Source organism: Dysidea avara, chromosome 1, assembly GCF_963678975.1.
Source record: "Dysidea avara chromosome 1, odDysAvar1.4, whole genome shotgun sequence".
Taxonomy (NCBI): domain Eukaryota; kingdom Metazoa; phylum Porifera; class Demospongiae; order Dictyoceratida; family Dysideidae; genus Dysidea; species Dysidea avara.
The window spans coordinates 36,514,179-36,526,655 of record NC_089272.1 but is presented as its reverse complement, the minus strand read 5'-3'; the positions used below and the strand labels follow the sequence as shown (position 1 = coordinate 36,526,655).

General features: G+C 37.0%; 2 protein-coding genes and 1 long non-coding RNA gene across 3 annotated transcripts in view; all 3 read right to left on the bottom strand.

Moving 5' to 3' along the window:
• The window catches only part of LOC136263621 (uncharacterized), a gene marked incomplete in the record, with an annotated part of 463,802 nt that extends 458,720 nt beyond the window's left edge, over positions 1-5,082 (bottom strand). The window contains 1 exon segment of the mRNA XM_066058254.1: positions 5,036-5,082.
• A 2,954-nt stretch (positions 5,083-8,036) lies between these two features.
• On the bottom strand, positions 8,037-9,545 carry LOC136263799 (uncharacterized). The gene is made up of 3 exons (XR_010704793.1): positions 9,371-9,545; positions 9,124-9,313; positions 8,037-8,176 (listed from the first exon to the last, which is right to left on the bottom strand). It is a non-coding gene; the product is annotated as an uncharacterized lncRNA (long non-coding RNA).
• Positions 9,546-12,284: 2,739 nt separating this feature from the next.
• The window catches only part of LOC136263411 (neogenin-like), a 48,915-nt gene continuing 48,722 nt past the window's right edge, over positions 12,285-12,477 (bottom strand). Inside the window, exons 7-8 of the mRNA XM_066057938.1 lie at positions 12,394-12,426; positions 12,285-12,340 (exon numbers count right to left, since the gene is read on the bottom strand). Coding sequence (XP_065914010.1) covers positions 12,327-12,340; positions 12,394-12,426 — 47 coding nt within the window. The 3' untranslated portion in view covers positions 12,285-12,326. The remainder of the gene's footprint in view (positions 12,341-12,393; positions 12,427-12,477) is intronic.

Here is a 12,477-nt window from a genome sequence, read left to right as displayed (position 1 = left end):
TTTCCAAGCCTTTAAATTGCAAAAATTCTGCAGCTCCTGGGGGTTACACCCCCAGACCCCACTTGAACTTCTAATTGCTATAACTAAATGAACCATATGGCAAGTTTCATACTGTGTCCCCTGTATGTCAGGTCTACAAGTATACATAGCATAGAAAGTTTGAAGAACAACAGATAGACTTGAGAATATTTATATAGCTAGCTAGCAGTAAAATATCACTAAAATTGCATATCTGAGTGTCTAATTTTCAAAAATTTTCTGTGGGGGCATGCCCCCAGACCCCCTAGAATGCTTGTGCTTTGCACTTTGCAGTAACTCCTCTCATTGGCATGTTTATAGTAGCAATTTCAACATTATAGTCAATGGCCTGACCAACTCAATTTTCCCTCCTCCGGCCCTGGACCTTTAGCACTTATACTGTAAAGTCTTAATAAATAGATACATAAAAATAAATATATGTTACAATATATTTTATGGTTTCACTACTTTTTGTTTTATGATCAATTAAACATTCTTTATACTTTATAGCAACAGATTCTTTACAGTGGAGGTTCTACTGAGATGTGATTGTGGAACTAAGTGTTGGCTTTAGATAGTGTAGAGGTTGTTAGCCTTTGCAGTAGCAGAAGAGAAACAGTTCTATGTGAAGAATCAAGAATGAAGTCTTCTATTCATTCAAGTTAAAGGAAAAATTAGGAATTTTAAGTTCGATTAGGGATCATAGAAAAAAGTAGGGAAACAAGGGAGGTCGCCTACACCTGCAGATATATGAAAATACGACGATTCGTGCACCCCAACTATCAATTACTGCCTCGAAAGTGCAGCCGCCATTACGCTTTGCTTTCAGCTATTTTCAGCCAGTTACACAGCGTTACAAATGAAGAACAGTGTTAGAATCGTCTCTGCAATCAATTTACTGAGTCACCACGGAAAAATGGACGACTACCGTTTACAAACGTACTGTAGGGAAGCCATGCATCATACTACTGCGGAATTGACACCTTGGACTGTCAGCAAAAAGAAATGGGACTCAAAGGAGGATAAAGGTAAGCCCATGATGTGTGCATTGTACATACTGCGGTATGCCAAAAGGCATGTCTCGGGATGAAGCGACATCCAGCAGTGAAAAAATCAAGTCCATAGCTTTAGCTGTTATTGAGTTATGCTTGCCTGAAGGCAGGCAGGCAGGCAGTCAGTAGAAAATTCCATTGAATAATTAAAAAAAAAAATTGTAACAGTTTATTGGAGGCTTTTCAGATCATACTGAAGGCACTTTTGGGATTGGTTATACCTAACCAATACTGTCAAGGTGCCAGGATGGAGTTGTGAAACTGGTTTTTGGGTGAATGTTTTGGCTAGGAAAACCCAAATCTCCATGATCCCTAATATACAGTGCTACCATACTGTATGATAGAAGTTTATCCTTTAAACTCCACATACACTAGACTACATATCTTACAGATTCACAAACTTTCACAGGCTCAGAATATTCCTACACTTGATGACCTTCAAATAATGATAGAAGGCAAGCTTAAGGAGATTAACCATACGCCAATGAATGTACAATTTAGTAGTGAAACAAATATTTGATGGCATCCAACAATTGAAGCTTCAGGATGAGAGCTAGTGTACCTTTTCTTGAAATTTCAGGCCCAAAAGGCTTCAGTCCCAGAACATTCAAAGGCTTCAACAACTTCGATTCATCCCTAACCCTTTACTGACAGGCTCAACTTCCCAGTAAAACATCTTGGTCAGCCAGAAGATAAGTCGTTGGAATTACAGCAATCCTTAGTATCAAGCAGTTGATAGAGGAACACACCAGGTTAGTGTTGCTTGACTATAAGGAAGTACTTTCAGCTGCAGAGAAAACAGCAACAGTTCAGAATCAGCAGTTGGAAGGAATCATTAGTTGCTACCAAGGAGAGAATGTCAAAGTTGGGTCTACACAATAAACTGTTAAGCCAACAACTTTCTTCAGTGCCTACAGAATCACAAAATTACAGAAAGTTGTGACTGACACCAAGAATTTGACTGATTTGTCAATTATTTTAGAGAAGGACAGTATAGAATTGAAAGGGATTAGGAGACCACCTGTGACTGAGCAGGCTTCGTGGATTAGATTGTCTAGTGAAGCCAGTAATGTTAATTGGCTCTTACCTTCTAAGCCTATGGTAGACCCTCAGAGAGCAGCTTCTTTGCAGTCTGGCCAAACTGCCCCAATCAGTACTTCTGATTGCCACTCTTGTCAGTAAAGTTGTTACCACAGCACCTCAAGTGATTGAACAAACCTATACATTCAGCCACTACATGAGCAAAGCAGAAACATCAGTAAAGGTACCCTCATCACTTGTCATACCTACTGTGTCTTTTTATATGGGAATGTATCACATGTGTGGGCAACCCTTGCCCCAACTGTTTCATACCCAGCCTACTGTAGATCACAGACAAGGACTACTGATATTACTTATCCTTCAGTATTAATGCACTTGGCTCCTTGGATATTATAAGCGATACTCAAGTGCCTGTGACAAGCAGTATGCGTGAGTATGTCAAGCTAGGGGTTTTGGTGGTATGGTCACCCAGGAAAATAGACCCTCTGAAATTGCATCTGGAGGTTATTGTTATTTTACATTTCTGCTTGTTTGCTAGCATGAATGAAGGTTCCATGTAATTTTGTGCTACAGTATCAATTAATTCAATTTTACATCTATCACTAGTAGTATAGCTAGTTAATTTTACTTTCATGATAATATTCTGAAAGTGAGTGTAGGTCTTTGAGATACAAAAACACTTTTGAGTGTAAAAATGCTAACGCATGACAAACATGATCAATCATCAATGCAGATGGCTCACTGGAACTTTCAAAAAGTAAATAGTTTAGACAAACAGAAAAGTGGCTATATTCTATACTAAATGCTCTATTAGAGTATAGTGATGACTGTTGCATTAGAGTATATTGTGATGACTGCTCTATTAGAGTATCTCAATCATTTTTGCACATTCAACTGGCTGCAAAGTGGTCGGACCAGTGCAATGAACAGCAATGTGAGTCTGCTTTTATAGGTTTTATCTACACCTTTGCAACTGATTTCATATGTTTGCAATTAATTCATTACCTTGGCATGCTTGCAATAGAAGTAGGCACTATTGCAGTCATTTTTGCAGGCAATTTTGCCATGAATGATTGTTCTACATGCTAAAGATAGAAGCGAGTTTCTTTCAGCAAGTTATTGTTGGCATACATATCCATGTCTGTATAAAGCCATTTCATTTTCAGAGGTGAAAAATTCAGGCAGCCACTAACTAACAGGCTTATAACAGTTAGCAGATCCTGAATTGCACCCCATCATATTGTATTTCAAAGATTGTGTCTTACCAAAAAAAGGGCAACAGGCACAGGAAGCGATTATTTTAGCTTAACAGTTCACTGTATCAGGTCGAATTCTCTACCGCTTGAATTCTAAATAGGGAGAATTACCACAGATAGTAGCACGTACCTTCTTCGCTAAAGTGACAAATAATGGAAGAACATCATGTTGGAATCTTAGCTGGACATTTTTCTGGTCTATCGTACTATTTGACATGCAGTAGTAAGTAGCTCTGCATTATCTGTATAGCACATGCATCATATGGATTGTGCACCTTGTATGCTGTGATGATTAACAGTACATAATCCTGCAGCACAATAACACCCAGCCGATGCAACTACTACATCACATATAGATACCCATTGCCTTTTTGTACAATGTAATTTACTATAGCTAATGAGTATGTTGATTTGCCTCTTACATGTGGTTGGAGGTATTACCAGTACAGGTATTCTTCCTCTTACAAGGGTAGTAATAATTATTGTTCTGTTCTCTATGACAAGAACGCTAGCAGAATACAAGTAAGATCTCATTGGGTCTACATTGTTAATAACAACGGTAACAAAACGTGAGCTGATGTCTTCAATTAGTCCAGTAATAACATTTGACATTCCACTACCACCAGGTGGATTACTAAGGGCAACACTACACCCTGCAATTGATGGTGTTCTACAAGCCACTTCACATATAAATTCCAATGTGTTATTATTGATCCTTCTCCATGTAACATCATATAAATATTGAGTGACTGTATGAAAAAATTAAATCAAATCAACACATTAGTGTACTAATAGATACTCACCTGAAGTTACTACTTGACAAGATGATTCATTATTTTGGTCACATACTGTAACACTAACATCATCATTTCTCCTGGTAGTAAATGGTATATCTGTAGCATTAGTTCCATTGTACACTTGGCTCATCCCATTAATAGTGATCTTTGTACTATTAGTAAACTGCAAATGTACATACACCATATTAATGATGCCATACAATAACAGTTTACTTAGCAGTTATAATAATCAAATACATTGTTAGGTAATTACTGACCTAATACCATACTTGTTTCACTACCCATACAAAAGTCTCAATAGTAACAGTGGAATTTGTCCTGTATTTCGCTGACAGCAGTGAAAAGTTGTAATTACAATTTCATTGGCTAGAATTTATGTAACAATGTAGCACTAATTAGTGTTGTTGCATGTTTAGTACACAGTGACTAATTCTGTAGGTAGCAACAATGGCAATGCACAGCATGTGACATCCGCAGCGAGTATGGTATCAACTGGGAATGGCATGGGTATAGCAGTGAAATTTGGGGATAAATACAACTCTTGTTACATTGAAAATGGAAATTTCATGAGGTGAGTACCCATTTTCAATGCAACACTCATGGTATTTAACCCAAATTTCACTGCTACCTGTGCATGCTATTACTAGTACAAATTATACAGGTGAGCCATTAATATGTACAGTAAGTGTATACCAACTACATGTATCCAATAATCATAGTACATATCATATATTTAACTTCGTCAGAGGTATACTATCTGTACAATCATCACAACATCAGTTAGCATAATATATTATTGTTACAGCGTATACACATCACCACACTGTTTAATGCTTTACTGTTCATATAAAGTACTTACATTCCATTGGACATTAAGAAAAGCATCATGATTAGCATCAAATGACACACAGGCTTCAACTAAATTTTCTGCTATAGCATAGAAAAGCAACAAAATATTATATCAAGACAACAATAAACTATAGTAGTGATTTGATTATTAATATCTACACATTGTGTTGAAGTAATCATTGTTAACTACAATGTAGCTAATATCAGAGCATAGTATTGTAACATTTACCAGCTCTACTCGAACATAGTGAAGCTAGTAGACACAAAACTACACAGATAGACACAGCCATTTTTCACTGACCAAACTTTATAAAAAAACTCAATCAATTCAATTGAAAATAGCCCAAGAATAAGGGGTGAATAACTGTTAATGAGGGATGAATAACACTAACTATGGCTTCTATGTTCAGATTAAGTGGTTTGTTTATATAATTTAGTTGTACACACACTGTATCATGTGGTCAGGGTGTGTTACATCACACTTAACAGTGGTACCCATTGCTAGGGTGTGGACTGACAGAATTAGAAAACAAGTATGTTTGTTTACAGGCAAACTTGATTACTTGTTTTCATCTGTAAATTTGGGGATTTTCCATACAGGCCGGATCTGGGTTATTGATGAAAATGCTCAAATCATGTCAACATTAATCCACATATATGTTACTAAAAATGGTTATGTCTTCTAAAGGCTTTTACATGTACAGCTACCAAACCAATGAAGTTGACTTTTCGCCATGAATGGATAACCACACCAATACACTACATATTCATATGCCCTTGACCATGTCACTAGTTTGCTCACGTCACAAGTGAGTTCTGAAGACACTTTGTTAGCTACTGTAAAAGTAACACCAGCCAGCTGGAACACAAGTCTTTGGAAATGGCCACTCTTGGGCAATTGCCCAGATGTATATTTCTTTCACTTTGAGTGGCCTTGACAACCCTATATAGCCTCCGTATAACTTGCTCAAACATTTTCTGTTGATACACCAATCCATGCTCAAAATCATGGTCTTCAGCTTGCTATGGACATCAAGGCTGCACTTACGGTGAACCAAAATTAAACCCACGATCTCTGAAATTGTGTCTTGATAAATCTATTGATGTATGTACATCCAAATTTAGTCATAAATGATGCCCAGCACTATAAGGTTATCATTGTCTACTCCTAAAAGCATGTAGTGTTTTAAACTAAGATAGTTATGTACTCCACTGCCAATAGTACATAACTATCCTTAGATTCATCGGAGGCGGTGTAGCCCAAAGTGTGGGGGAAACTTTGGCAATGAATATTACACAGTGGAGTTTGCCCCCAGGAAACTTTTAGATTTTACATAGGAACTCAAAGATAGTCTTTTATTTAGTTACAGAGAAACTGTTTAAAGAGATATTATAAGATCTTGGGTGCTACTCTTTTATGTCGCTCTTTTGTGACCAACAAAAGTGTGTGTATGTGTGTGTGTGTGTGTGTGTGTGTGTGTGTGTGTGTGTGTGTGTGTGTGTGTGTGTGTGTGAGTGGGTGGGTGGAGGGGGGGGGGGGACATTTCACTGTCTATGAGTACTTAGTTATTTTGCAGTCAAAAAAAAGAAAAACCACCCTATTCTTCAATATGTTGTAGGTTCTGTGATTGCTAAAAACAAGAAAAGTGTACTTAACACTGGTACCTCTGTGCTACATACTCTAAGTACAGAAATTTCTAGGAATCATATAGATAAAGAGGAGCAATGAAACAAGGGACACCTGTGGCTATCTAGTGGACATTTAATTCGTATACACAGAGTATAGCCATGAAAAAAGTTAGGGATTAAATTTCCACTAGTATACATGTGATGTACCTGTATTGTGAACAAGGTGTATAACTACAGCTGTACAATGTCAGAGGTTAATCTGGGGGGGTGGGGGGAGGGTGGGTGGGGGTACAGGCCCCCCCTAGGTTTATACCTAAAGCCTTGAGAAATGGAAAGGTTCAATTGATCCCAAAGTTGTATAATTGAATGGTCAATATTCAATGGCGTCACAGTAAAATTTCACCAAAATTGAGTATATTACACCTAAATTTTCAAAATTTTCCTGGGGGAGCATTCCCCCAGACCCCCCTAGAATCTGAAGTGACTTACTCGCCCTTTCTAGGTTAATATTCTTGGTTGAGCCCTGAATGTCTGAAGAAACTATATGAATTATAGTTTGTACTTGTTGACCTTCCAGTGGATCCTCAAAAACATTTAATAACTCACAGATGTAATTTGAATTACACAGTATCTTGAAATTTGGGCTATTAAAGTACTGCTTGACCCACTGAAAATATTTCAAAATCTTTTCATTCAAATGTTCGACACAATATTTACGGTCAATCAAAATTTCCACCATACGTTTCCCATGGGGAAGCCATAAAAGTAGTATCCATTACAACTCTTTCCTAAACTTGTAATGGAGCCAAACCACACATGTCTGTTGTTGGCATTCTTTTTACTGTAGGCTGAAATGCTAATTCTCTTTAGAAAATTTCCACTTTTTATTTTTAGCTGTTTTTTAGGATCCATGTACATACTATAGTCTGGTATACTTCCACAAAACAGCCCTTATTGTATGTCTACATGTTTGTACATGAACAACAGTTGAATGACTGGAGATGATGTCATTAGTATGAACAGTAAAATATTTTTTTGTGCTCAACTGTGTCCAGTTAGTTCCAGTGGAATGTAGCTACCTACAATCACTCTCATTTTGAAACCTTGGGTAATATCACTGCTACCACCCACACCCTCCATTCTTATGCAATACACAATGACATTTCATCATATAATTGAGCTAAGGTATCATAACTCCACACAACTTCATTAGCTACTAAAAAAGTTGAAACACTCTAATTGAACACTCAGAATATTATAGGTGATATCATACCTAATAAATGTTACAATTATTGTGTTTGCAATATATCCCATTAATTCCAACTATCATGCCCATACATGTACACTGAAATATTTGTTATAACACTGGACTTGTTATAAGCAGTCACACATACCGTTTTCCTTTGGTGATCTAAGGTGTAACCTACTGGATACGTCACCATCTCAGTATAATCTCCACCAATAAGATTTGATATAACAAGTGGGCTATCCTCCACTATAGTAACAAGTTGAGAACTAGTACAACTGGTACACGCTAGGGATGCAACAATACAGGTAAATACCATATTGCATATTGCCTTAAAAAAATATTGCAATAATTATATTGCTGTATTGCAATATTTGGATTAGGGCCTTTGGTGATGTTAAAGTGCTATACTTGTGTAAATAACTCATGGATGATTTATGCTTCATAAGATACAGCAGATAACATTAGTGTCATGTGGTGCACACCCACCAGTCAAAAGCTGCTTATAATGGCCAACAGTTATTACAGTACAAGTAGGCAGTACTACAACCAGTACTGTTTGTTTAGGATATGTGGCTTCTGAAATATCAACAATTACATTCTGGTGGCTTTGATGCCCGCCCTCCATAAGCATGGCAGCTGAATAGGCTAATTATCCACAAGCCACAGCCCATTACAACCCTGCAATATTATGCAATATATTGCAATACGCAATATATCGATATGTTTCATCACACATATTGTATTGTATTGTGATAGAAAATATTGCAGTATATCGATATATTGATATATTGTTGCACCCCTAGTACACGCTTGGTGACTTGGATCATCTCCAGTGATCTCAGTAACTGACATGACACTAATAGTACCAGTAGATGGTGTGGTTATATATGCCTAAAAATTAAAAAGTTTACAGTATTAAACTGGTAAAGTGGAATCCCCCAACAAAACCACTGTGCATTGTGGGTATGTATTTACAGTCAGGATTAGGGTACAGATCTGAAACCTCTATGAGAACACTTTATCATAACCTCAAGGTGTCAGGGAATAGAAGAGGGTCCATTGTACACATACACAATTAACTGAACAAGAGTAGTTCTATTAGCGTAGTTTGTCAACAAGATTTTGCTCTATTAAAGTAATCTCAGTAAAATAGGCTTCATTTATCCTAACAAATTCTTTTATGAGTTAACTGGCACACAAAATGTTCAGTTCAACTATACCAGTCAACTTACTTGGTTACTAACTCCACCAGGTCCATCACTATGCAATGACATCACAGTGATGGTGTAGTGTGTATTAGTTAGTGGGTGACCAGTAGTCTGAGATACTGATTGATGAGATGTTAGGTGTGATCATTAGACTATTAGTAAGTGTTGATCCATTGTAATGTAGACAGGAAGTACACTGGTTTAGTGGTGGAGCCTGTATAGGTATACAGTATCACAAGGGAAGTAGAAAGAAGTAATATGTATAACTTACCATCCACAACACATTTACATTATACTGTTGTGCTTATAATATCAATGATTGGATCCATCAACTCAGGAGATATCACATCTAGACCTGTGTATAAATTACAAAGTATACTTTAAACTCACCGATAGCTCATATTAAATATTTCTCACATGCACACATTGTGAAGTTTAAAATGAATCATTTCCCAATAGTTAAGCAATAATGTACACATACACACATCTGGATATTACAACACAGTACATCATATATGAGGTTGTATTAGTTAGTTAAAGGAAAAAGGATTAACTTCTGGAAAGACGTATATGTATGCCTAAACTTGTACATTGTATTAGTACAGAATATTCCAGAGATTCCATCCATGCAAACTATGAGTACATGCACTATGAGTCCACTTTCAAAACTGTTAATGGGACAAAAATGTATAGGATCTCAAATGACTCTAGATTGGCCCTGGTGTATGCTCTATTAGAGTATTTGAACCATATGTAAATGACCTTTACTTTTCTCTGATCTGAACATTGTTGTTGAAAGAATATAGAAATTATACTAGTAGATGGTAAGGTTATTCACAAACTTTAAGAAGGTACCGGAAAATAAACAGATTAAATTATGAACATGTACAGTGGAATTCCTTCAACAACAAAACCATTCTGCATTGTGGGTATATGTTTCAATAGTCACATACAGCTCTATTCTGACATGTTGGAAAGCTTTCCTTTGTACTACTTTACTTCTAGGAATCTTTGGATAACACAGTCAGCTATTTATACAAAACTAGGGGTTTACTGGACAATTGGATCAAGAAGCTTTATAATGGTATGCTTGGCTTTTTTGAAAACTTTTCATTTTATGTAAATCACGCATGCTCCCAACTCTTCACATGTTATACAAAGCAACAATAAACATTAGTATGCTTAATGTCACTGAGCACACTATGAACAAAATATTTGTTATAGCAGCACTTTAAATTGTGTCTGCCCTCCTCTGCTATATGCCTTACACTAATTTGGTGCTGCCTGCCCCTTCACTAAAGTAAGGGTCTGGTGAAATACAGATACTTCAATTAAACAGCATACGTAGCTGCTGGTTACATCAGATGATTGCCTTTCAATTAGAACAAAAGCTTGCCAAGGTAATTTGTGTGTGAATTGGCTACCACCAAATCTGAGTGGTAGAAATGGTTTAGTATCTGTATATCACCAGAGGCTCATAAGTGCCACAAGGCACCAGACCCTTACTTTTTGTGAAGAGGCAAACTAGCCCAACACTAGTACACCAGTACACCAGTACACATACAAACATGTATACACATATGTAGTATCAGTGATACCTTGACATTCTCAATGCTGTGGGTGACCAGGATTTTATGGCGCTTATGAGCTCCTGAGGCGACAGATAGTCACAGTCTTTTGTCAGTGACTTTCATTGACAAATGTGACAGGGTCTGCAGAAATTGGGTATGTGGGAACATAAAATTGGTAATTTGGTGCCGTACACAAAAGGGGCGGGCAGTGCCATACTATAAACTTTATGGATTCTATAACCCACCTGACTTGACCTGACTATACTTGACATTTCACCACCACCAACTGGATTAATAAGCACAACACAAGCCACCTCACATGTGCAGGGGCGGATCCAGGGGGGGAGGCTTTGGGGGTTGAAGCACCCCCCCCTTCATATTTAGGCTTTACTTGATCAATATGCTGAGTATTATAATGAAATTTGTCTTAGCATAATTATATGATCACTAATAATACAAATACTCATAAAACCACCTTATAAACATCTTTCCAAGGTATTATCAGTGGATTTATGCTAAAGTTTATGCAAAAAGGACCTGGATCAGCATTGGAGGTGTATAAAATCGAGATACTCTAATAGAGCAGTCAGCTAACTACTCTAATAGAACATTCACTGGAAACATGTATTTGGTTCAGTTATGGAATTTTTCCAAACCTGCCTGCACCTATACATACAGTGAAGTGCATTGATCTGTTTAAAGGGCTTCATTCATCTATAGGGACCCGCCGATTATGCTCATAATTTTACCTATTATGCTATGTTGCACTGCTCAAATATTTACCTATTATGCTTAAATTTATGCTCAATACTTACCTATTATGCTCAAATTATGCCCAATTATTTATGCCTCAGTTCTCATGCTCTGCTAATAATTTCCAGTTTATGGATAAATAACAAGTGGCTGAAGCACAAACTTACTTGTCAAAATGCATATCACAGAAAAGATCGATATACTCTAATAGAACAGTCAGCTATGTGATTGTTCTATTAGAGTTACTGACTGTTCTATTAGAGTATATCGATCTTTCCGTGATAGCTATTTTGATAAGCAAGAATTCATACTATTATACAAATATTCTACCTATTATGCTAGCATTATGCTCAATGGTTTCAGGCACCTATTATGCTCATAATTATGCCAGCATAATCGGCGGGTCCCTATTCATCTACTTGTGTAGTTAATATGTATGGCAACACTTAATTCAGGTACACAATTTCCATTGAAAATGCTCTCAGATTCAATCTTGTATTGTTCAAATTTCAAAATTTTCCACTTTCAACATTCTTATTCTAACATGCACCTATTCAGTGTTGTGCAGTTGTGAGAGAGGTGCATCATGTACTTGATTGTCTGTACCTACCCAAACTTTTCCATTAGCAAAATGCTTCAGAGAGCCATACCTATAATCTAAAGGCAGTATATAAAATATCTGTGGAAATGTCTCCAAATTGCAGTATTTTAGCATCTATTTTTCTAAATTTTCTTGGGGGGGGGGCATGCCCCCAGACCCCCCTAGTTCCAGCATGCTTCACACACCTCTACCCAAGAGATTAGTACCCTGAGTTAGCCCCCCCCCCCCTTTATAAATCCTAGATCCGCCCCTGATGTGAACTCCAATGTGTTATTATTTCTCCTTCTCCATGTAACATCATATCAATATGCAATGGCTGCACGGGAAAATTTATCAAATAAACACATTAGTGGACTAATAGCTACTCACCTGGAGTTACTACTTGACAAGATGATACATTCACTGTGAAAAAAGAGGGATATAAGATGGTATTTCCAGTGGCTTATTGAATAC